General features: G+C 44.5%; 1 protein-coding gene across 1 annotated transcript in view; it reads left to right on the top strand.

The window, feature by feature from the left end:
• Nucleotides 1–26,757, top strand: part of CHN2 (chimerin 2) — a 288,870-nt gene that overhangs the window by 251,542 nt on the left and 10,571 nt on the right. The window contains exons 7-8 of the mRNA XM_020993260.2: nucleotides 5,614–5,691; nucleotides 20,720–20,804. Coding sequence (XP_020848919.1) covers nucleotides 5,614–5,691; nucleotides 20,720–20,804 — 163 coding nt within the window. The remainder of the gene's footprint in view (nucleotides 1–5,613; nucleotides 5,692–20,719; nucleotides 20,805–26,757) is intronic.

The raw sequence follows: 26,757 nt of genomic DNA on the forward strand, positions 1-26,757 counted from the left end.
ATAGCTTCCTCTCACTCTGACAATCTTCTACCTTCTATCCTTCCCAAGTTTCCCTTTCTCATCATCTTCCCTACCAAAAGGGGCGAGGGACAAGTACTGGGTCGGGGGATGGGGGGACTTCAGGAAGACTTTGACCAAAATTAGCATTTCAGAAACTACCAAAGCAGGACTGCAAGCCATGTTGAAGGGTTTTGACTACATTTATGCATCCAATGGAAAATAGAATCTAATTGAATAATGTAAATTCAATAAACAATTATGGAGCACCTACTATGTGTCAGATACAGTGCAAGGCCCTGAAAATACAATGGCAAAGACAGATCAGTCCCTGCACTCAAGGAACACCTTCTGTTGTTGGGGAAACTACATGAGCACAGAACAGCATAGATGAAATTGTACAAGAAAACACAGGCATTTCGGAGGATAAGGGAAGAACTCACTGCCAATCCAGGGCTCAAAAATGCATCCAGGCAGGTGGGTTGGTGGAAGCTTTAAAATTAAATTGAAAAACCAGAATCCTAAAGGAATAACAGCATTGTCAAGACAAAGGAGAGGTCTGGTCAATGCAGCGTCCAAGCAGGATGCCAGAGAACCCGTCACAAAGCCTGCTTCCCTCCTCCTGGCAGGCAGAGGAGGAACTCAGGGCCCAGAGTGAGCCACATGTGGGACATGACCAGTGTGGGAATTTGTTTTGACTCTGCATTTTTGTTATAAGAGTTTGGTTTTTCTTTTTTCCAATTTTGGGGAGATGTGGGAGGAAGAGGAAATAAATGATTGTTAATTGAGGGGAAATGAAATAAAGTTTAAAAAATAATTAAAACCAAAGAGAACTGGGTGCCAGCTTTTATGTGAGGCATCGGGGCCGGCCTGCCCAGCAGCTACATCCAAACAGCTTCTCAGAAGCTTTTTAATTGGCTGAGATCTGTGACATCCCTCGAAGTGGAAACAGCTGCAGCCTCAAGCCGGATGACCGCGGTTGAGCTTTTTAAACAAACCAGCCTCAGTGACATCAATCCATTTGTTTTCCAGCTAGAAACCTTGATAGAGCCAACATGCCTGCCCCCTGCCTTATGGGAATGTGGCCGGTATCAAAGGGTTGGGGGCCGGGAGGGACAGATGTGAAGTAAGTGCCAGGGGAAGCCTTGAGGTCCCAGCTCCCTTTTCTCCTGGGCCTTGTATTGAGAGTGGCTGTCTGTGCTTGGAAGGATAATCCTCCAGGCAGCTGTGGGGGAGGGTGACACCTCGGACAAAGATCCCTCTGCTCCGGATCAGCCTAGAAGCAGAGCCGGGGTCCCAGGGAGTCTGGAGAAAGAGCTGCCTCAATCTGAGGATACCTTGTGTCAGAGTGATCCAGTCCAGCCAGGATCAGATGGCTTTTGACCTTGCGCACTGGGCCCCCAAATGGTCCAGCAGCTCTTTGCCTTTGGTCGGCTATAGGAGTTGGCAGTTGAAGTGTATTGGTGTGCCCCTCTGCTGAAGTGATAGAGTGGAAAGAGGGCTAGGATTGGAGTCCAAAAACCTGGATTCAAATCCTGGTTCTACTATTTCTTGGGTGACCCTGGATATCTCTGGACCTGGGGTCCTCACCTGTAAAATGAGGGAGTTAGGCTCCCTGGTGTCCAACGTCCCAGCCAGCTCTAAATCCATGATCCTATAGTCATAGGATTTGAGGCAGCCTGAGTGTGACCCTTGTCTCAGACATTCATTGTGTGGCCCCAAATAAGTTGCTTAATCTCTCAGTGCCTCAGTTTCTGCATCTGTAAAATGAGGGGGTTGGCTTAGGAAGCCTCTGAGGTCCCTCCCAGCTCCAGCACTGTGAGTCTATTTCCCAAACTAGGGCTTTGCTCACATCCACTCCCCACCCCCAGCTGCTTGTATTGATGCTTGGCCCTGAAAGGCCAGCTCATCTTAGTCCTCATGACCTCTCCATTTACTGGCTGGCTCATCCCTTAACATAAGAGTGGAAAAAAGCCTGCTGATTCCAGTCAATCAGGGCTCATTATCACAGCCTCTGCTCATTAAAGTTTATTTTGTAAACAGTTCATTTCAGAAATGCCCTGACTCAAATTTTTCTCTAAAGAATTTGTGCTGCTGTTTTTTCTCTGCATTTTTTTTCTCTGACATCTGATATCCTAAAAATGCCATTCCCAGAATTCTGCTGGCAAACAGACTTTGGGCTCTGGGTTTTGGGGACCCCCTGGGTGCCAAGTGTCTCAAAGTGGGGGGAAAGGGTTCTTTAATTCTCCCTTCAGTGTTTGTCAAAGTTGGCATTGTCTGGATTCATGATGTTTGATTTTAGGAACTGGGGATGGGGGAAGTCCCTCCTCTATTAAAAAAAAGACATCAGAAAAAGGGGGTACAGATGAACCTTTCAGTCCCTTTCCTAGGAAAGGACAAATAAGACACCCTAAATTTAAGAAGTGCCCATAATGTGCAAGGCTCCTTAATAGATACAGGAGGGAGAGGGATTCAAGAGACAGACCCCATCTTCTTGACCAAAATTTGGGGTGATTAAGTTATTTTAATAATGGGCAACATGGAATAGTGGATAGTGTTGGACTTGGAGAGAAGAAGCTCTGGACTGGCAAACTGCTTCTGATGCTTTTTTAGTTGTGTGATCCTGGACAAGTCCCTTTACCTCTCCTGTGCCTCTGTCTCCACCTCTATAAAATGCCATTAGGAGCCGAGTCAAAGGTTTGTTGTGACATTCAGATGAGATGTATGTGAAATACATTTATTATAGGAACTATTATAGAAGCATCAAGCATTCTTGTTATTTGAGTGACTTTATTTTCATGGCCACTCATCCTTTCCCAGCAGGGCACAGAGGGGGTGGTTCTGAAGATCACAGTCATAAACTTCAAGCTGGAAATGATGCCTGAAGGCCTCCAATCCTTCCATTTTACAAAGAAGGAAGATGAGAGGTTGAGGGACTTTTCTGAGACCACACAAGAAGTGAGTGGCAATGGTCCCTCCTGCCTCATGAGTCTAGGAAGGCTTCTTGGAAGGAGGACAGGGTTTGAACTGGGGCTGAAAGGTCCAGAAGATTTATAATAGGCAGAGAGATAAGGAAGTGAATTCAAGATATAGAAAACATCAAAGGCACAGAGGCACCAAAGCCTGAGATGTATTTGGGGGATAGAGCAGAAATAGGAGTGCATTTAATGTGAGCTAGAGAGGAACCAGGTTATCGAGAGCCTTGACTGGCAGGCTGAAGACTCTGGACTTTATTTGGCAGGAAACAGAGAGCTATCAAAAGCATTTGAGCAGAGGAAGGCTATGATCGTATCTATCTATCACCTATCCATCCATTGCTATATCTATCTATCCACTTATCTATTTATCTGTCCATCCACTTATCATCTGTCTATCCATTTACCTATCCATCTGTCTTTCCAGTTACCATCTATTATCTATCCATTCATCCGGCTAGATATCTATACAGTTAGCTACCCATCCATGGACGCACTTATCGTCTCTCCATTTATCCTCTATCTAGCCAGCCAAACAGCCAGCCAGCTCCCTATCTATGTCTCTTCTGTATCTCTGTGAGAGGTCTTAACCTTTTCTGTGTATCCCGGACTCCTCCGATGATAGTGTAATGAAACCTATAGGCCCTTCTCCGAATCATGCCTTTAACATATCAAACAAATTATGTCAGGCTTAGATTTCAAATGTTAATATTGGAGCTCTGTAATTTAGTTCTCTCCTACACTGCTATGATGGTCCCTTTTCAAGAGTCTGATGACAAACTTAGTTTTCCCTATCTTTTATATTCCCTCACGTTTTATAGAGCTTGTAGGTTTTCCAAGCCCTTTATCTTATTTGATCCTCACAGCTCTGTGGGGGAGAAGTGTTGGGGGGGGTGGGGCAAGAAAGGAGAGTGCTCCAGAAAACCTCACATATTCTTAGGTTCATGAAAGTTCTGAGCTTTTGAGAACTGGAAGGGACCTCAAAGGCCTTGTAGTCCAATCAAGACCTGAAAACATTCTTACCAGAGGAAGGGGGGTGATCAAGATTAGGGAGGACTGCACAGAATTGTATACTGATTATTGTGAGTCTTTTGGGGTTTTGGGGGGAGGGAAGCAAGGAAGGGGAGAAAGATAATGTGCAAAATAAAGGATGTCCAGCTAATATTCGTTGTTACCCTGAGTGCTTACTGGGACCCTCATCATAGACAAGAAATGAGATACACAAGCTAAGGCAATTATCAGTGGCGGTAAAAACAAGCCAGAGCTACAATTTGCCTTTCCTCTGAGAACATCTTCCTTCTACTCTGTATATGTCATGAAGGGGCAGAACTGTTTGCATGTCCTAACCCCTCCAAAGTTCCTTATGCACAGGGACCACAAATTTGCTTCCTTTTGTACACCCGAGGCTTGGCACACAGTAAGCCCTTAATAAATGCTTGTAGACTGACGTCCTCAACATGCTGTATGGGTCCTGAGCTTGGGATGCTGAGTTACAGACTGCGCTTGGAATTAGGAAAGGCACCAAGATGTTTCATTTTTGGAAAGTAGACGCTGGCCTCTGAGCTGTTTAACCATTCGGGAAGGGGGCGGGTAGGAGGACATCACAGTGTGTCTTGAAAGGAGCCTGAAAAGCCACTTCCAAAGTTTTGTAACCTTCCCTGTGGCACGAGCAGTCTTAAAAATGAATTGTCCTTGAGGATTACCTGCCGCCCCCACCCCCACCCCGCCTCCAGCCCTGAGCCCAAACGTTCTCATTTAGTGCTTTTAGAAGGAGACAGCCGTAAGCCTCCGGGTGCTAGAGGATTTGGGGAAACCCAAACCTTCAAGATTAAACGACCCTCAGGGTTTAAAAGGTTTTAATCTGTTGGAGTTCAGGTCCTGAGCCTGGGGATAATTGGAAGCAGAATCGGTCTCTGGGGAACGGAGCCAGTTGTGTGTGCGCCTTAGTTAAAAGAGGGGGATGGGGGAGGGGAAGAGGGGGTGTGAACAAACAGGAATCAGTAGTGTTTGACTGGGGGTGAGTGGGGGCCAAAATCCTGTGGCCGGTCTGAGGTGAGCTTTGCGTTGACCCTGGGGGGCTGCGTGTCCCCAAGCAGGATCTTCTGGTTTCCTCCCCCCTCCCCTCGGGCTAGCTCAGCACATTCATGCGCCCTATTGTTTTAGGCACCAGCCTGCCTTAAGAAGCAGCCCCGGGGGAGTTGCAGGATTCAGCTGCTGGAGCAGAGGGGCCCCAGCCGGGCCCACCCCGGCTCAGAGGGAGGGCAGCTCAGCCCAACCCATCACATCCCTGGCAGGGCGCAGCGCAGCTGGGGCCAGTCACATGTCCCAGGTCTCTCCTCCTGACGGGGCCGCCCTCTCGCAGCTGCTGGCCCTTCGCTGGGTGTCGGACATGCGGCGCAGCTGGCCCGACGTGCCGGCCCTCCGGAGCTCCCGGGATGCCAGCCGACGACTGGGCGATGGCCGCTCCGGGCTCAACCGGGAGCTGTGGCCCGAGGCCGAGGCCGCGCGCCCGGTGGCCCGGCGCAGAAGCACGCCGGGCAGGAAGCAGTGGCAGGAGCTGCTGGCCATGGCCTTGGCGGGCCAGGTGGGGGCCAAGGGGGTCTGGCTTGGCCCCCCGCTCAATCTCTTTGCCTATTCGCAGATTTCTTCTCTGGTTCGAAGAGCTGCCTTAACGCAGAATGACAACCACTGCAACTATGAAAAGACTCACAACTTCAAGGTAAGTAAGCTGACTTTTGGACGGGTTTTCAGGGGGCGAGAATTTGACAGCAGTGGAGGGGGGGGGAGAGTAGAGTGGGATGAGCAGGGAGGGAGCGGCGGAAGGACTTTACAACTTGGTGCTTACAAAGCTTCTCTCTGAAATGAAGAGATTCATTTCATAGACCCCAGTCTGGCTACAGTGTGTTCAAGCTAAAAGGGAAAAATATTGTGAACTAGAGGATCTTGGTTCTACTCTTGCCTCTGGCACTTTGTGACCTTAGGCCAATCACTTCCGTTGGAGGCCTCCACCAGTGTGTGTGTGTGTGTGTGTGTGTGTGTGTGTGTGTGTGTGTATTCTGATACTTCTGTTTTCTCTTATAGGAAAGCTTCAGAATGCTATCTAAATGGTGTGTTTGAATCTGATAGTTTCTATCAAATTACCATTTTACAGATGAGGAAACTTAGAATGTGAGAGTTGGTCAAGTGACTTGCCCTGGGTCACATAGCTAGTTAGTGTCTAAAGGCAGATTTGAATTTGGGTCATCCTGAGTCCAAGCCCAGTTCCCTACTGGCAGCTGGAAAGAGTTTATATTTTCTGGATCACTTAAACCTGGATCTCAGTTTTCTCATTTGTGAAATAAAGGGGTTAATGACCTCCTCTACCAGTTCTTGACTTCCGTAGAAGATGAAATCCATTTGCTGCATGTTCTAGTGCATAAAGTCAGCCATGGAGGTGAAGGGTACAAAGACCTCGCCATGTGATCCTAGGCAAAGCACTAACTTGTCAGTACTCTAGGAAACTCCCTGAGACTGTTTACAAGAGAGTCATCAATCTGCATTAGTGGAGGGAATCTCTACACTGGAAGTTCCCCACACCAACGAGATCATAGGTTTGGATTATTTTTTTAAAGGCTGTTCATCTTTTTTATGCCAGCCTCTATTTTAGGGAAACATCTGTCACATTTTAAGATCCTTATAGCAAACCTAGAGGGCTTTCCTTCCCCCAGAGGAAAGGAGATGGGGAATAGGGCTAGGACCTGGGAGATGATCAGTATAACTCCTGGTTAAGGAACTGGCCTGCATGTCAACAGCTTCTATTCAAGAGACACTCTGAGGCATTGAGAAATGATGTGACTTAAGGCTCACACAGCCATTACAGGTCAGAGGCAGGATGGACAGACTGGCTCTGACCACTGCACCACACTGCCTCATGTCCCCCAAAGAGGGAAAACTAGAAATGACTATTGCACATGAAATGGAAATACTTGCCTAATGTTCTGGGTTTGGCCACTAGTTGCCTCCGGTTGTGATGGGCATCATTTCTGTGACCTAGGCAACTGTCCGAACACATGAATGGCCAGAAGTACAGGCTGTATCTTGGTGCCCTAGAAGACCCTTAAAATCCTATTCAGCTCAAAGAGAAACCCTGGGCAGCTAGCCGGTCAGATGGAGGGAACAGAGTGAGAATTTGGTGGGAGAAAACCCAGATTTTTGTCATGTGTATTTAAAACCAGAGACTAGGGAAATCATCGCGTGTATCATCACAAGTCGAGATGTGACATTTAGAGAAGGTAGTTGCCCTCTGAAAAATCACAGTCTGGTCCTTTTGCCCTCTCAGCTAATGGCAGCGGTCGCCAGTGAAGAATGCTTGGCTCTGCAGGTGGGTTCAAATCCCAGCTCTTCTCCCCCTTACTGGCTGTGGGACTTTGTCTAATCTTGTTTGATCCTCACAACCGCTTTAGGAAGAAGGTTCTATTATCCCCATTTTAAAGATGAGTTAACAGTTGCCCACAGAGATTAAGTGACATGCTAGAAATCACACAGTGCCAGAGACAGGTTTCAAGCCTAGCTCCTTCTTGGCCTCAGGCCCTCTGCTTTCCCAGGTCAGTTTCTCTTAGTCTCTGTTCCCTCAGAGGTGAAGCCAGTGAATTGGGCATAATCTCTAAGTGTCCTTCCAATCTTAAATCTGAGGTTCTAGGATCCCTTGGGGGATGCTAGGTGGCACTGTTGTGCATAGGGCACCAGTCCTGGAGTCAGGAAGACTCATCTCCCTGAGTTCAAATATGGCCTCAGACACTTCTTAGCTGAGTGACCCTGGGCAAGTCACTTCACCCTGTTTGCCTCAGTTTCCTCATCTGTGAAATGAGCTGGAGAAGGAAATGACAAACCGTTCTAGTATATCCACCTAGAAAACCCCAAATGGGATCGCAGAGTCAGACGCTAATGAAATGGCTGAAGAATCCCTTCCAGAAAGGTTGGACTCACTCTAAAGGATGTTCATGCCAAGTTTCCTCATTTAATGTGTTGTGGTTGGGAGGGTGGGTGAAAGGGAATTGTGAGAGCAGAGCAGAGAGCTCGGGTTTAGAAGCTGGAATAAATGGAGGTAAGAAAAGGAAAGGAAGGGAGAACAGAGAATGGTTTGCCCTATTTCTGGATCTTTCCTCACGCCTTGGGGTTGATAATACGAGTCACTGTCTGAATGACAAAACCCCTTGTCAGAAGTGACAAGGGAAATTGTTTCATTCCGTTGACCACAGATCATCTATGGGAGCCACGTGGGCCCGTGAAAGCCATGTGTGGGTTCTGTTGGTCCAGGCCCGATGAATGGAGAGTGTGGACACCGCTGGCTTCTGGGATACTGCTATATCTTTAAAGGATAATTTAACACTAGCATTAAGAATGGGGCAGCTACCGGGCGCAGTAGATAGAGTGCTGGCCTGGAGTCAGAAAGACCTGAGTTCAAATCTAGGCTCAGTCACTTCCTACCTGGGTGACCCTGGACAAGTCACTTCACCCTGTTTGCCTTAATTTCCTCATCTGTAAAATGAACTGGAAAAGGGAATGGCCAGCCACTCCAGTGTCTTTGCCAAGAAAACCCCAAATAGGGTCACAGAGAGTTGGGCACGACTGAACAGCAGTGCTAAGAATCATTTTCCATAGAACTTAGAAGCTCTTCTGAGATCCTTGTTTCTTCTCTTCCTTATAAGAGTCATGGTTGAATTCTCGGGTTAAAAAGCCTACTTCTATCATCATGGGTGAATAGCTTCATTTCTGTAGGATGTCATTTCATTCTGTAGAATGAAAGTGTTGACCCTTTTCAGCTCTAAACCTAAGCTCTCTCCCCCTCCCCATCTTCCCTCCATGTCTAGTTTTGTTCCCATTAAAACTTAGCCTTTTAAAGGAAAAGAAGTGTTTTCTTGTGCATTTGACAAAACATACCATTTTAATGGGGGTCTCATGACTGGGAGCCTGGATCCTCTTTGACTCATGCATTCTTTTTCTTTCCTCCTCAAAATTCCTCTGGCTTTCAAATGTACTTGGAAACGTGCCCTCTCATTCTCCATGCCTACACAGAATAGCTACTGTGCTCTGGATCTTACTTCGCTTTTGTTTAACAAATCTACTCACTGCTGTGGGGGGACCCTTTCTGAAAACTAATCTTTTTAAAAATTTTAGGCTCTGGGAACCTTGATGAATTTTAAGGCTTTTAATTTTTTTTTTTAAGTAAGCTAGATAGTTCCTATACTACCCTCACCCCATAGACAAATTGCAATATTTATTGTCAGAAAATAAAGATAATTTTGAAAAATGGTCCTTTTAACTCTTGATCTGCTACCACTTCTGTATGATAGCATCTTTTGAGAGGATTATTAGGAGTAAATTAAGACAGTTTGATTTTTAAAAAGAGTGGCTAAAAGAGACAAACTGGAGTGTTTTCTTTTAGCCATACCACAGTAGGTACAGGGGAGAGCTGATCCTGGCTCTATGGTGGCATCTCAGGCCATTGTCCATGAGAAGACATGTTTGTCATGGTCTATTCTGAGCAATTCCCATCTCCCCGGCCCCAGCCCCAATCAGCCTTCTGCTGCAAACCACAGACTAGCTTTAACTTGGAAACACTGCACATTTTTGGATAAACATTCCAAAAGGCCCATCAAACTATAAATAGAAGAGAGCATTTTCTGTAAGAAACCCCTGACCTGGAAAAAAGAACAGAACACTCATCAAAGGGGTCTCTGGCATTTCTATGGGCTTTGGATCACAAATCTTAAGTGGGTATTTTAAAAATATGTATATGTTTTAACCCTCGAAGGCTTTATTCAGAGAGACAGCCTTGATGGACTGCTGGAGCTGGAATCAAGATGACCCAAGTTCAAACCTGGCCTCAGACACTTACTAGCTGTGTGACCCTGGGCAAGTCACTTAACCCTGTTTGCCTCAATTTCCTCATCAGTCGAATGAGCTGGAGAAGGAAATGGCCAACTGCTCCAGTATCTGTGCCACGAAAACGCCCAGATGGGGTCACAGAGTTGGACACAAGTGAAATGACTGAACAGCAGCCACAGCAAATTGTCCGACAGTTCTTCCTGACATCAAGCCCAAAGAGGCCTCTGCAGTTCCCCCCATTGCTTCTGGTTCTGCTTTCTGGGACCAGAGAAATCCCTCTTCCCCAGGGCGGTCCTTTGGATGCTTGAGCACAGCTATCAGGCCCTTCCTGAGTCCTCTTTTTCAGGCTCAGCATGCCCTGTTCCTTCAGTGGTTCCTCATAAAGCATGGAGTCGAGACCCTTCACAGAGAAGATGGCCCTTCTCTGAACACTCCTCAGTGAACCATCATTTAAAAAATTGAACACCCCATTCCTGATGAGGGCAGAGTACAGTGAGGCTGTCACCTCCTTGTTCCTACAAGCTGTAGAACTTCTTGATACAGCCCAAAATAACCTTAGTTTTTGTTGTTGTTTTGCTACCACTGCTGGCTCATTGAGCTTGAGGTCCACTAAAACCTCCAGATCTTTTTCAGAATAACTGCTAACTAATCATGTCTCTCCCCCCACCCCCAATCTAGAATCTGTGAAGGTGATTTTTTTTTTTACCCAAGGGCAAAACATATATTTATCCTTACTGCATTTCAGTTTATGAGATTCAGCTCAGTGGTCCTAATTCTCATCTGTAAATGTAGTGAGCACTGATAAAAATGTTAAGGGACACAGGGCCAGGAGCTGATCTCTGGGGCACTCTTGCCAGGCTGAACACTGAGAATTAATAACCACTCTTTGAATCTGGCCAGCCAACCAGCTCTGAATTCATTTCATTGTTTCATCCTCTTATTTTGGTGTTTCCATCTTCTCCACAAGAAGAGGATGATATACTTGATTCAAAGTTTGGCTAAAATTTAGGCAGACTATGTCTTAGCATTCTCTCATCTACTACTGTAGTAATCCTATCTAGAAAGAAAATGAAGGTTAGCCTGGCATGACCCGTACTTGATGAAGTCCTGCTGGCCCTTGGCAACTATGGCTTCCCTTTCTAGACATTCATCAGCCATCTTGTTAATGATTGTTTTAGAATTTTCCAGGAATCAAAGCCAAGTGTATTGGCTTATAATTTACAGACTCAGTTCCTTTCTCCTTTTGAGAAAGTCATGATCTGTTCCCATTTCCAGTCTGGTGGCACATTTCCCATATCCCATTAGCCATTTTTGTTCTGTTGTTTTCCAAAGATCATTCTCCTTGGCAGAGAAAACAAACAATTAAGAATTGAGCATCTTTGCCTTCTCTCTTTGGTTAATTAGAACCATCCCATCCACCCTAAGCAAAAGTCCCATCCCTTCTAAGAGCTTCCTTTTTCTCCCAATAAAGCTAAGGAGGCACTTTGGAGCTGGGTTTAACTTCCTTCCGCAGCTTCGGTTCATCCTGATGTTATTTTTACTGGACCCTGCCCTGCTCCCATCCTCATCCTCCTTGGCTGGGCTTGCTTCTATCTTCTCCATATTTCTTGTCTAAGTTGGTTGATGAGGCCCCTATGCATCCATATCAGCCTCTTTAGACAAATCTCAAAGGTCTCCATGATGTAAAGAATAGTAGAGCCTTTCACAGAGACAGCTAGGTTGGGAAGGGGAGCTACTTTGTAGGAAGACAGGGTCAAATATAATTCATGAAACCAAAGAAACTTCCCATGGGAAGAGGCCTCACCTACCTGCAGCTGCACAAGAAGCCCTCTGCTCACACCTGAGACAGCTCAGGCAGCCTTTGCTTCAACATCTCTGCTGAGGAAAAACCAAGAATGCCCCATGTCAACCCATTCCATTCTGGGATAACAATCATTGTTAGTTTTCCCCTCCCTTGGGCCTAGGCCTACCTCCCTGCATTTTCCATATATTGCCTGTTTTCTAGCTCTGCCTTTGGGGCTCAGACACAATATATTGACCCCCTGTTCTAGATCCCACTTGAAGGGAGTGATCAGGGCCACACTTAAAGAGAAGACCGGGTCAGCTCTAATCCTGGCTTAACATTCCCAGGCCCCAGGGGCCTGATGTCCAGGTCCTTCATTGTCCTGGGGCCCTTCCTCTGAAAACCACCCAGTTATCATACCCATTCTTAAAACTCGATTCTCCAGACCTGTGGTAGAACAGGGGCATGAGGTCCAGCCGCACTCTGCCGGACTATGGCCACCCTGTTTTTGGACACTGCTGCTCCACCAGCAGCCCATGGCCTCTCTGGCTTTCATAGCTGCCATGGCGTCCTAGTGTCTGGCCTCGCACTGGCCATTCGCTAAATCCCAAAGATCTGTTTTGAGTGAGTTATGGAAACATGCCACCCCCACCTTCTATGGATGAAACTGATTCTTTGAACTCAAGTGTAGACCTTCAAGTTTAGCCCACCATCCCAGGACCCAACTCTCTCCTCCTACTGTTTACTTGTCATTCTCCAGCTTTGAGCCATCTGAAGGTACCCTCTATATGCAGAGCATAAAGCATCATTAGGCTTGGAGTCACAAGAGAGCAGAGTTTAGACATTTAGCTATGTGACCCTGAGCAAGGCCCTTGACCTCTTAAACTCAGTTTCCTTATCTGCAAAATGGGGATAATAATAGCACCGACCTCACTGGGTTATTGTGAGAATCAAATGAGATAATGTATGTAAAGTGCTTTGTAAACCTTCCAGCACTACGCACCAGGTCATTATTATTATTACCGTCATCCAAGTTGTTAATAAGAATGCTAAAGTGCATAGATAGGCCAAGGGCAGATGCCTGGGGCGCACAACTGGAGACCTCATTTCACATTGACCTCAAACAACGAACGACATTCTTTGTGGCCAGAACCTGAGCATCTCTGAATCCTTCTACCTGGATCAGTGTCGAGCCTACATCCTTCCACCTTGTCCAAAATGAAAGCATGAGGGGCTTGATGGACCATGTAGCTTTAGGCTAACTCTGTACACAGTATTCTCATGATCCACCATTCGAGCAATGCACTCCAAAAAGAGGAAATGAAATTAGTCATTCTTCATGAGCATTACTGCCTTTTCTAGCTATCAATAAGCTATTTGAATAATACATTCCAAGTTATCCCTTTACATTCTAGAATATATTCTAGAATTTGAGCAGAAATCAAGCTGTCATTGGCCTATGCTTTGCAGAATTTCCATTTTGTGCAAACTGAGACATTTTGCTTGTCTCCGGTCCATGTTAGTCACAATTGACTCCTGGCTTCTTGCAGGTATCTGTAGGTTATTGTATAGACATCAGAAGCCAGGGCTCCTTTCTTGGACTTTACTTCCTATGGATTACTGGGCATCTCCATGGCCATTCTCCTTCCTCCGTGGTAGCTGGTTTTCCCCATGATATCTAGCCTGGTAGCTATACATAGGGAGATTTCTCCCTACCCTTTCCTTTAAAGCCCTTTGATTAGATTTGCAAGATGGTAGACATTTTTTTTTTAATCAACCATGGTTAGGTATATTCTATCCCTATCCAAGAGCCCATCCTTCCTGTATTTTAATCCATGGTCTATAAATCCAAATCCCCAGGTAGACATGGTGGTGCACACCTGTAATCTCAGCTTCCAAAGAGGCTGAGGCTGGTGGATTGCTTCAGTTTGGGAGTTGCATAAGCCAGTCGAGCATGGCACTGACTAACATCACTATGGTCATTGCCCTGGGAATGGAGGAGTGTCAGATTGCCTTAGGAATAGTGAACTGGACCAAGCTGGATACAGAGCAGGTCAAAGCTCCCATGTTCATCAGTTCTGGGAACTGGGCCATGTATGGCTATTGTACTTCCAGCTTGGGCAAGATAGAGAGACTTTGTCCTAAAGAAAGAGAGAAAGGGAGAGGAAGACACAGAGAGAGAGAGAGAGAGAGAGAGAGAGAGAGAGAGAGAGAGAAGAGAGAGAGACATACACATGCCCACAGAGAGAACGCCAAATCCCATTGTCTGACATCCTCTAGTTAACGAACTTCTGAAATCAGCTTTCCTCATCTGAAATCCTTCCCTTCTACTGGGGCTGGCGAAGAGACACCGCCTCTGCCCTGAAAGTGATTGATCTCTTTCCTAGGACTTTGTTGTTCTCAGCAATGCTTTCTAGAGTTCCAGCAGATCTGGTGAATCACCAGACGTGGAGGTCAGACACCAATGTTAGGCAGATCTTAGAAGGTTCTCTGTCCCATCTTGGATCAGTGCCTTGGGAAAATAGCAGAACTCTTCATTATCAATATCAGTTTTGAACATTTTGAGGGGACAGCGATATAGCAGAGAAAGGATGCCCAGAGCACAAATATGCCAGCTCCTCCCCTTGTCTTAATAGGCTACTCCAGAGGGTCTTCCTTTGGGAGTCATTCTGACATATGCATCTACCATAGGACATGCTCTTTAACATGTGCGTACATTCCCACTTGGGTTTGGAGGGCGTTCTGCATGCCCAAAGCCTTGATCCTACTTCTGGGCTAAGTCTCCCATAGCCCATAAACCTTTGGGAGGGAAGAGGGGCTGTGAGCAGCATTTCCATTAGTGATGGTGCCTTCCATCCAGAGGTGCTCCCTAATGAAGGAAGGATTTGGAACAGGAACAGGTCTGGAGGGAATTAATGTCTTTTTAGGAGAGTCTCTATTTCTCTTCTGACAGAAAGTAAGAGGACTGTCACTCCCTGTGTGACCTCTATGGGTCTCAGTTTCCCCTCTTGTAAAATGATGGGATTGGATTACATGTCCCTTCCCTAAGGTTCCTCTAGTCAGCTCTAGGTCTTGAATCCTGTGATTGGCCATGGCAGCCCATTGCATTTTTGGCCAGCTCTCATGGGGCAGCTAAGTGGCACAGTGGATAGAAGTCAGGAAGATTCAAATCTGGCCTCAGACACTTACTAGCTGTGTGACCTTGGTTGCCTCAGTTTCCTCATCTATAAAATGAGCTGAAGAAGAAAAAGGCAAAATCATTTCTGCCAAGAAAACCCCAAATGGGACGCAAAGAGTCAGACGTGACTGAAATGACTGAACAGCAACGTGGTTAGGAAGCTTCCCTTAACAGCAAGTCTACACGTGCGGCTTCCTGACTGCCACTTCTACTGGTTCTCATATGTGGGCTCACTAGAAGTTTTGCACGTAGCACCTGAGCAGTCGCCCTGGGCAAGGGGCACCGCTTACCATTCTGCACACGAGCTCAGAACAGCTACCAAGTACCCTCGGTGTAGTTAGTTCTGCAGCCTCTGAGGGCAGAGCTGTCCCCTCCCTGCTGAACACTTGCACACCAGGTCCCCCTCAACTGTTTGCACCAAGATACACTCAGATACCACCTGCATACCCTACACACACACACACACACACACACACACACACACACACACGCACGCACAGAACAATTGTCTTCAGATCCAGGAAGCCCTTTTATAAGAGAAATGACTCTCACAGCACTTTGCACACAGCAGGTGCTTAATAAATGTTTATTGACTTGAATGGTATAAAATACTCTCTTTTCCTGTTTTCTTGACTGTAAGGAATAGATCAAACAAATATCACAAATCCCAGACTCCAACCTTAGGTAAATAGCTGGTATTTATATGGCACTTTATGTATATTGTTGTTACATTTTCAGTCCAGACTTGATTTTCATTGGGCATAGGGAACTCCAGGTATAGAAATTCCCTCCACTGATACATAACGGCACCCCATCTATAATTTATATTCTTATAGCGTTGCTGGGGGGCACCAAGAGGTTAAAGTAGGGTCACATAGATAATGTGTCAGAAGCAGAATTGACTCCAAACCTTCATGAATTTTAGACCAGTCTTTATTGAATCTGCTGTTTCTGTTCGTGTATATATAGCGATAATGATAATAAGGTATAATCAATAGTAGTCTGGCACTTCAAAGTAGATTGTAAGTTCCTTGAGGGCAAAGACTATCTTTTGCCTTCGTATGCCTGGTGCTCAGCACAATTTCTGGTACACAGTAGGTGCTTAATAAATACTTATTCACTGACTGACAAAACCATTCTCATATAGTTGAGGCACAGTTATTTCAGAGGTGAGAAAATGAAGTTTAGAGAGTTGGTGAACTTGCTACGGCCACACAGCCAGTAAGTGCCAGAGGTGGCATTGAGAACCCAGGTCTTCCATGACTCCAAGGCCAGACTGCTCTGCTCTACCCTACACTGTGTCTTTATTGTTTATGTTGGTGGGATTTTTTGTTTAGTTTTAGCCTAGATTTGTGATTTCATAAATATAGGCAAACTCCCAAACTCGACCCACCTTAGAGAGTGGCCAGAGAAACTAAGAAGTTAGGTGATTTGCCTACAGTCCTGTGCCTCGGAGGCAGGATTGAACTCCCGTCTTCCAGTTCCCTTTTGTCAGTCGAATCTAAGCGCTCAAGCCCCTAGCCAGTGCTGCTCAGTAGCTATGGCTGTTTTCCCTGCTGCTGCTGAATATGCTTTTGGTGATCTTGCCACCGGCTTATCCAGAGGTCAGGGTGTGAGAGGGAGTGTGAAGGGAGGTTGTTTTTCCAGAGCCACAGGTTCTGTAAGGGGAGTATAGCCACTTCTTTCCAAATTCAGCAAATTTGAAGCAGATCGCACCCTGGCGATTTGGGACTGGCCAAATGGGGTCCCACTCACTCGGCCCCTGTGAGTGCTTTGGGAAGCTTTCCAGACCAGCCAATCCTTGTTGTTTCTGAGCAGGCTGTCATTTTTGAGCTCTTTGTCTAAGGTATCTTATCTCCCACCACATCGTCTTATCTCTCTGGTGTGGTCTAAGAATTCCAGGCAGACTTCGACCACAGGCTCCCCATGATATTTGGGCAATTCAGGCTGTGATGGTCTTGGACCAACATTCTTCCTGTCTGAGTATTTTCTTCCTGTCTGGGGTATTTTTGTTATAGCTCTTGAGTTCGCAAAATGTTCTTTCTCCAAAAACATGTTCAGGAGAAAAAAAAATCAATAAACCTCAGAGCATGGAAAAAGTTGGTCAGTTGGGTTTCGAGATGGGTCGTGGTTGGTGAGAAGACAGAGCGCTATGAACCTTCCCCCCACTCCCCCAATTAGGAGAAAGCCTTCTAGCTTTGCATGTAAAACATTGTCTCTGGGGCCCTACAGAAGAAATCAGAGACTCGGTGGAGCTAAGTGAAACGGGGGCAATATTTCAGCTCTGGGGAAAGGGCGTAGTAACTAAAACCCAAAGCTCCAAGTCAGGTTCATGTTCGACATCCTTTGCCCCTCCCCCTTCTGTTCTCTTGCTGCCTGGTTCTTATAGGAGGACGTGTGCGTGCGCGCGCGCGTGTGTGTGTGTGTGTGTGTGTGTGTGTGTGTGTGTGTGTGTGTGTATAGCAGAGCTTTGAGGAGGTAGTTCATACAAGGGGCCAGTAAAAATGGAACTTTGTGACCTTTAAAAAAATTGCAAAGAAACGGCATTAGAAATGAAAGGAACTCTACAGAGAGGCAGTGTGCTATAGTGGGTAGAGAATCAGCCTCAAAACCCAGAAGATCTTTCAGCCCTGATACTAACCCATTTTGGTTGCATGACCCTAGAAAAGTCACTTAGCCTTCACACTGCTCCAGGCAGCACTCTAAGACTAAGTTGCAGAGAAAGTGCCGATCTCTCTTGGTAGGAGGAATTTCCTCCCCTGGGAGAATTCCCTCCGTGAATGAAATCACAGATCCAGTCCCTGCTTTCCCTGCCTAGGATGGGGAGGTAGCATGGGACAGAGAAAGGACATTGGATTGGGAGTCCAAAGACTTGGGACTTAATTTCAGCATTGCTACTTACAACCTGAATGACTGTACAAGTTAATTACACTCTCCAGGCCTTGTTTCCCATTTTTTAAGTAAAAGGTTGTATTAGGTGACCTCTCAATTGTGATGCCCTCAGCATTTCTGCACCCTAGGACAAAGCTCTGATTGCCCTGCCCTGGTTATGCCTCTGTAGAGACTTAAGATTCCCTGGCAGTTCAGCCAGCACTTTCTAGAAATAGATTTTCTTGGCCCAACACTGAACACTGTATTTTAAAATATTTGGGCTTCCGAACACAATAGTAACTGGGCTTACTAGAGATCGATCTACTAGAAATGAGTATTCTGGTTAGTCCAATATTTTGTTCACATGATAGTTAGAATATAAAGTGGCAGTGAATTAGATAATACTCCGCTGAAGCGATACCTTGATACCCTGATGGATCCATGACAGTTATCAGTGTAGGTCTTCCATCGGTGAGTTGGACGGGAGACACTTTGCTTTAGGCCAAAGGGAGCTAAATGGCACAGTGGACCTGGAGTCAGGAAGACATGAGTCCAGATTTGTCCTCACCTACTAGTGGGGTGACCCTGAGCAAATTACTCAACTACTGCCTGACTCAGTTTCCCCAGCTATAAAATGGGGACGATAGCACCTACCTCCCGGAGTTGTGAGGGTCAAATGAGATAGTATTTATAAAGCACTACCTTAAAGTGTTACATAAATGTGAACTATTATCATTATTAAAAATAACTAGATTGGTATTGAGCCAGACAATTCACCCAATCACAGATTTAAAACTGGAAGGGAGCTTAGAGACATATCTAGTCCAATTCCTTCATTTTATAGATGAGGAAAATGAATCCCGGAGCAGTGAAGTCATGCTCATGGTCACGTAGCCACTCAGTGACAGAGATGGGCTTGAACTGAGGACTTTTAAGTTTCTATTGGGAGTTTTTAAAAAGGCACAAAATGCTTGGTTTTTATGTGAAATAATTTGTGAGCAGTTCACCCCCCCCACCTCCTCACCCAGGCAGAACTTCTGAAGGCTGAATGTTAGAGGAACAGGCAGTCTGCTGAGACGAAGGACCAGGGTCTGGCCTCAGCAGCAGGGGTTCTGCTCCCTGAGGCAGCTCTAACTGACCTTGGATCCCAAGGGATGCAAAGACCGCCCTTAAATACTTACCTCGCTGTTCAGTAAAGCTGTTAGCCTCCCATTATCACTGGGCCAGACTTTAAAAGCCTCAGAAATGGTTAGTGCTTTTGTTCTAATTGCTTCCAAATGCCCAATGATTATCTACAAAGATCTCCTCCACGTTTTTTTTCTGCCATTTTAGGCCCTTCATGTTTGCCAAAGCATTTTACATTCATTATCCCAATTGAGCCTCACAACCCTGTGAGTTAAATGCTTTATTCCCATTTTACAAATGAGGAAACTGAGGCTCAGAGAGTTTGTGTCTTTCCCAAAGAAAGGGTTTGAACCTAGGTATTCTTGACTTAGAGTCTTAGCATTCCTGGCTGAAAGTCACCCTTAGCTACCGCACTAGATCATCTCAGTTTTTAATTGCTCTTGGGAGTGAGGGGTGAGAGGGAACAGATCAGACCTAGAATTTCATGGATATAGGGAATTCCTGGGGAGGAAATTCCCCACTAGTGAGGGTGGCTGCCTGCCTCTAACTTGGCCTTAGCTCCCCAGAGTCACTCAGCCAGCGTGAGTCAGGTAAGACTGGAACCAAGGACTTCCAGACACTGAGGCCAGCTCTCTCTACCCACCACTCTACACTGCCATATTTTTATGGTTCAGTTTTTCCACATTTGGACTTCATTTATACACTCCTGCCCAGAATCCCAGTATTCACTATGTAGCTTATGATGACATCAGCCAAAGTTTTTTGCAGTTGGGTTGTGCCTTGCTGGAAGGGCCCAGGAACTCCTGGGTTGGTTTGGATTATGTGTATGCGTGTGTATACGTTGATATGTGTGTGCTTGTGTGCCCAACTATATGCCTTGCTCTTTTTTCCATTTCTTTTTCATAAAAATATTTTGTAAAATAATGCACAGAAGGGAAAACATCGAGCAGCTTTACTAGCTTGTTTGTATGTATACATATTAATATATAGATACAGATATAGATATATAGTGATACGTACATATAGGTATAGATATGTGTATACATATTAATACCTAGATACAGATATAGGTATATAGAGATACATACACATAGATATAGACATGTGTATGCATACTAATATATAGATACAGATATGGTTATATAGAGATGCATACAAATATAGGTATAGATATGTATATACATATTAATAGATAGATACAGATATAGTTATATAGAGATGCATGCATGTGGATATAGATATATATACATATTAATATAGAAATACACAATATGTAGATGGCACATAGGGGCTTATTGTAACTTAATAAATGTTAATTTATTGTATACATAACAGATACACACACATACCCATACACACATACATACAAATATACACATACACATTCACATACAGAGTTTTCCCAAAATCTTAGTGTAGTTTAAGCTTTAATAATTCTAAAACTGCCATAAGACAGTTCAGGTACCCTGTATATACTTGGCTCTACTTAGTGGAAGTTGTGTTCTTCTTCCTTGCATACTGAAATGTTGGTGTCTATTGATAATTGCTCAGTTCCTACCTTGGTTTTTGAGGCTGTGGGCTCTTCCTCCTTTGCCCCATGATATGCCCCCCCTATATAATCTTCTTCACCACACACCCTTGTATCTGTGCCATGATGGAACAGTGGTGAGAGGGATGGGGGTGCCAATGATATTTGAAATTCAAAACATGAAACCTCACTTTGTCTTTCCTGTTTCAAGCTCTGAACTATTGGGAGAAATGAGCCATGAAGTGAGGGTCAGGTCTTCTCAATGGCCTGGGATCCTTTTGTTTCATGACTTTAATTTACTTTTTCCTTCCATTAGATGCCCCTCCCCCCCCTCCCTCCCCTGCCTCTTGATTGCTTCAGGTTTTCTGATTTGTTTCTTCCACTTTGAATCCCAGGTCCACACGTTCCGAGGACCGCACTGGTGTGAATACTGCGCCAACTTCATGTGGGGACTCATCGCCCAGGGGGTCAGGTGCTCAGGTATCAGACCTCAACTTGCCCTGTTCTGACTCCATGAAGCAAAGATACCTGAGAAACATATAAATAACAAAGCTAAGTGACGGGAGGGAGCTTCTCCTGGATTGTCCACCCATCCACCCAAAGGCTCCCTGGATGTTATAGCACACCTTAGTCCCTCAGTAGGGTGATTGCTTGAGGTATTCTTAAGGGCAAGAGAGGAAGCATTTTGTTGACTTGATTTCTCTTTTCACTGAATAAATACGGGGTTTGTAACTCATCCTTCTTTCTTCCCATGATGAGCAGGAGCTTTGAAAAGTCCATGGTATGCCTGAATGATTCAAAGACACACCCATTTCCTTAAGCTATAGTCTTTCTTTTCCTTTCTCACCCCCCTCACTCCCTCCAAAAAGTAGACTTAAAAATAATGGCCCTGCTCTGTTCTTTCTGCCATCAGATTGGTAATGGAACTGAATTCTGTGTTTTATTCTTGGTAACTGAGGGTCTAAAAGCACCATGAAAATACATGTATTTTTCTTGTTAATGAGGCAATGTAGCATAGTGGCCAGAGAACATTACCTCAGAGGCAGGAGGACCTGGGTTCAAATTCCACCCTGATACCTTTTATCTGTTTTTAAGATCCTCGATGAGTCCTCTAACCTCTTGATACTCCAGGGTAACTCTCTAAAGCTTTGAGTTACAAAGAAGGTGCCAATAAGCTTCAGGAGAGGGAGCTTTCTCACCAGGAATTCCCTTGGCCAATGAACTCACAAATTTGAATTTGAAAAATCTTTGTGGGTGGTTGTAGCAGAACAATCTTTGTTCTGCCCTGTAAGGCCCAAATTGACATGTGTCCATAGGACCCTCTCCCTGGGGGAGGAGACACAGCTTTCTCCAGGACAAACGTGTGTTTTTCATAAATATATTTCAATAATTATGTCGTTAAATCACATTGCCCAATAGAGATTGCATGACCTTGCATGTCATTCTTTCAGGCACAGGGGTTACTGATAAATGAAGAATAGAAGAAAGAAAACTATCACTTGGCCCTCATCTCCCCTTAGTGAGATATAGATATAGATATAATATTTATATAGAATATAGTATGTATATAGAATATAGTTTGTATATAGTATATATAGAATATAGTGAATATATATTATATATAGAACATAGTGTGTGTGTATACGTATGTGTGTGTGTGTATATATATGTATATGTATATATATATATGTATATATATATATATATGTATGTATGTATGTATGTATATACAAACTTGGCCACTTCTGGAGGGCTTTGCATTCATACAACACATGGCACTCTTTTGCTTCCCGTAAGTGCAATATTGTGTCTACTTCACATAAAACCGTCTCCTTTTAGAAAACATCAATATTTGAGCTTCTGTAGATAAATAAGGGAAAGGTTGGTGGGAAAGCTGGGGAGCGATAAAGGCAGTCACCCAATAACAGCAGACCACATTTTTCCAAACAATCCTGTCTTATCCCATGAGAGCTTCTTTGTGAATGGCCCAAAGCCAACCAAAGTGCTTTGGGCCCAGTTAGTCAAATTCACTGTCACTAAGTAAATCTCTTCTTTAGCCACATGGCTTGGATGATTCTTTGAGTTTTCTCCACCTGTATATAAGATATAGATAGATAGATAGATAGATAGATAGATAGATAGATAGATAGATAGATAGAGAGATAGATACATAGATAGATAGATAGATAGATAGATAGATAGATAGATAGATAGATAGATAGATAGATACATAGATACATAGATACATAGATACATAGATACATAGATACATAGATACATAGATACATAGATACATAGATAGATATTTATTGAGATTATCTAGTTTGGATAGAGACTTGTTCCTTGGGTGGAGGAGAGAGAACCAAGGCAGTAAATTAATAGTTTTTTTTTATTAATTCATTTATTTATTTTTAGTTTTCAGCATTCACTTCCTTAAGATTTTGAGTTCTAAATTTTCTCTACGTCTTTTCCCTTCCCCCTCCTCTCTCCCCAAGATGGTGGGCAATCTGATATAGGCCCTACATATACATTCATATTAAATATTTTTTCACATTAGTCATGTGGTGAAGAAGAATTAGAACCAATGGGAGGAACCACAAGAAAGAGGAAACAAAACAAAAAAAAAGAGATAGAGCAGAGTGTGCTTTGTTCTGCATTCAGATGCCATAGTTCTTTCTCTGGATGTGGATAGCATTTTCCCTCATGAGTCTTTTAGAATTGTCCTGGATCATTGTGTTTCTGAGAAGAGCTAAGTTTATCAGTTGGTCGCTGCATGGCATTGCTGTTACTGTCTACAATGTTCTCCTGGTTCTGCTCGCTTTACTCAGCATCAGTTCATGTGAATCTTTCCAGGTTTTTTTGAAACCATCTTGCTTGTCATTTCTTATAGCACAATACCATTCCATTATATTCATATACCACAACTTGTTCAGCCATTCCCTAATGGATGGGCATCCCCTCAATTTCCAATTCTTGACCACCACAAAAAAAGGTGCTGTAAATATTTTTGTACTTGTGGGTCCTTTTCCCATTTTTATGACCTCTTTGGGATACAGATGTAGGCACAATTTTATAACCTTTTAGGCACAGTTACAAAATGCTCTCCAGAATGGTTGAATCAGTTCACAACTCCACCAACAGTACAAGTACATTAAAAATTGAGAGTAGCTGAGCTACTTTAAACCACAGCAGTGTGCTCATTAACACGCTGCCACGCTTCTGCCTACCCAAAAACAAAGAGAGCTCACATATGGGATCACATCTGATCCTTGCTGTGACCCCATGAGGTCACTTAAGATACAGAATTCCAGACTCTCGCAGTCGGAAGGGACTTTGGGGACCGTCTATCCATTGGATTATAGGTTTGGAGCTGGAAGGGACATAAAGGTCATTCAGTCCAACCCTATCACTTAGAGAGGGGAACCCAAAGCCCAGAGAAGCTTTATGATTTGCCCAGTGTCACTTGGGGAGTAGGGAAGAGCGTTAGGATGTGAACTCAGAGACTCTTACTCAAAATCCAAAGTCCTGCCTGAGAAAGACTCTTCCATAACACTGAACAAAGCTCATCTAATCTCTGTGCCAAGACCTCCAGTGAGCTCACTACCTCCCAGGCAGCACAGCTCTCATTGTTAGGAAGTTGGGTTTTTTCCCTCTGATAGCAGGCCAGAATTTGCCTCTTTGCAACTCTCGTCTTAGTCCACTCGCTATGCCTATCGTCTTCCTACTATGTGAACTGCCAGGAGGTGCCAACAGCTGCAGAGAGGCCCATTCTCAGACAATAACACGTAAATAAATGTAACAGCTGACATTTACATCAGGCTTTAACGATGGCTGGGCAATTTATGCCCATTATCTCATTCGACCCTCACGACAACCCCAGAAGGTAAGCACCATTTTCATCCCCCAATCTTACAGATGAGGAAACTGAGGCAAAAGGAGATTAAGTGACTTGTCCAGAGTCACACAGCTAGCAAGTATGAGAAGCAAAATTTGAACCCAGCTCTTCCTGACTCCATGTTTACCTCTCTCTCCATGACACCAAGCTGTCTTTCATGAGCTCAGTGCTGCAGACATTATTATCCCCATTTAAAAGATGAGAGAACAGGCCCAAAGTGGTGGAGGGTATTGGATTCAGGATTCAAACCCAGGATTCTCCTAGTTCTGTCTGATGCTCTTATAACTACCCCACACATCTTAAACTTCCTAGTAATCGGAGCATTCCTGAAGTGGATGGGACTCCCACTGCAAGCTGCGGGTTTCCCCTTCATTGTATATTTGTAAACCAGGACTTCTTTCCTTTTTTTTTTTTCTTAGCATGGAACACTTGGGCAATTGATTGGAGCTATGGACCTCTTCTCTGAATCATGTTTTTAAATGCATAAAATAAATTATAAAGGACTACAAAGAAAACCAATTCTGTTGAAGTACATTTATAAAAAGACTTTTAAAAACAAGTTCATATTGCCCAGGTTAAGAAGCCAAGATGGTGTCAAGGGCATTCTTGGGTTGGACTTGGTGACCACTGAGATTCTCTGAGTCTCTCTCCAGAGGAATGAAATTAGGAATCCTCGTTAAACAGGGAGATGCTTTTGTTAACTTGCATTAAGTCTGTTCTCGCCTTGATCGGCCTGATTCTCATTGGCTGAAAAGATCCATTTGTGGATGCCACCTGGCTTCGGTGAACTCCAATGCCCCCTTGCAGCTGAGGATTTTGATAGGCTCTATAAATAATTACTCTAATTATTCTATTACATGGCACTGTAATGCAGAGAGCTCCATGGTGCCCTGGCTAGAGGCCAGTTCTTCATTACTGACTTTACAGGTGGCAAAATAAAGCCTGTATTGGGGGTGGAATGGAGGTCCCCTGACTAAGCCCCTGAAGGGCTTAGAAACAGGGGAGGGAAAGCTGAGGGGGAGAGAGAGGGCAGGCTTTGGGATACCCTTCCCAGAGGCCTCGGGAAACCCATGCTAAATGCTCAACCCATTCTGAGCAGAATGGTATTGGTAGTTCACAGGACCCCAGAACTGAAAGAGACCTCAGAAGTTATATAGTTCAGTCTCCTCATTTTACAGATGAGGAAACTGAAGCCCATGGAGGTTCAGTGACTTGCCCAAGGTCACACAGGTAGTAAGTTTCAAAGGTGAGTTTTTAACCTGTGTCCTCTGACTCCAAATCCAGGGCCCTTTCCACTCTGCCACTGCCTCCCCAGTCAAGGGACTTCAGAGGTCATCCAGTCCATCCCCCTGCCAGGGCACTGGCTACCTCTCAAAGGTTCTCAACAACTACTGTGCTCATCTTTGGCCCAGGCTAGATCAAAGGGCAGAGGGAGGAAAGCAGAGTGAAGCTATTCACACCACCCATCGGCACCCCCTTATGAATCACCAGCAGCCTAGCTACATGAAACGTAAACCCCGTGAGGGCAGGGACTCTCATACTTACATCTTTGTGTCTCCGGCATCTGGCATAGTTCATAGCGCACATTAATAATTATATAATAAATGATTAATTAACCACTAATAAATGATTGATTGAGCGATAGCTTTAGGAAACACTGCTGAACCATCTCTAGAAGACTTCTTTTGATCCTCAGGATTTCTGTTATCTAGAGTGGTATGTAATAGAAAAACCACTGAACTTGGAGGTAATCTGGCTTAAGTGCCAGTTTCATTAACGATGCTCCTTGGGCATCAGTTTCCTCATTTCTAAAGAGTGGCAGACCTGTTTGTTCTAGAACCTGAATGAACATGTACATGAAAGTACTTTGTGACTAGAAAGTGCCATGTTTAAAAGTAAGTTATTATACCATTACTACTATTAGTAGTGATCATTGGTTCATAAATAGGCTAATTGCATTTTCTTGGAGAAAAGTGTAATCAAGGAAATAGTTTCATAAGGACTTAATAGAGCAGTCTACGAGCAAATTAGTCTAGGCACTATTCTGGCACATTGAGAATTTGAATAAAAATTATTAACTTCGTTGTAGCTTTTCTTCTTCGGTTACCTGGCTACAAAGATACGAAATATACATCCTTAGTGTGGTGAGGTGTAAGAATGTAAATGATTCCTTAGCAAGGACATTAAATTCATAGAAAATGGTAGCAGTGGGGAAAAGTTGTCCCTCCCACCCCACCAAATAAAATTATTCATCAATAAATGAGGCTCCTACTTTCATTCATAGAAGCCATCATTTAGAGGGGCTGCATGCAGAGGTAGCCAGCAATTAACCTATCTGCTCACAGATGATGGAATGTGGTATTTAGGTTTTTCCTCCTTGAGGGGTCAGGGCAAAGGGGTGAATGAAAGTGGTTCGGCATTCATACTTCCTTGGCAGCGGGCTTCCTGGTTCCACGGTAGCAACCCCCTGACTTACCAGAGAGTGATTCTGGGTAATTAATTGATCAATCAAAAAGCATCTATTAAGCCCCTACTGTG

This window comes from Phascolarctos cinereus, unplaced genomic scaffold, assembly GCF_003287225.1.
Source record: "Phascolarctos cinereus isolate Bilbo 61053 unplaced genomic scaffold, phaCin_HiC Scaffold_1;HRSCAF=81, whole genome shotgun sequence".
NCBI lineage: Eukaryota > Metazoa > Chordata > Mammalia > Diprotodontia > Phascolarctidae > Phascolarctos > Phascolarctos cinereus.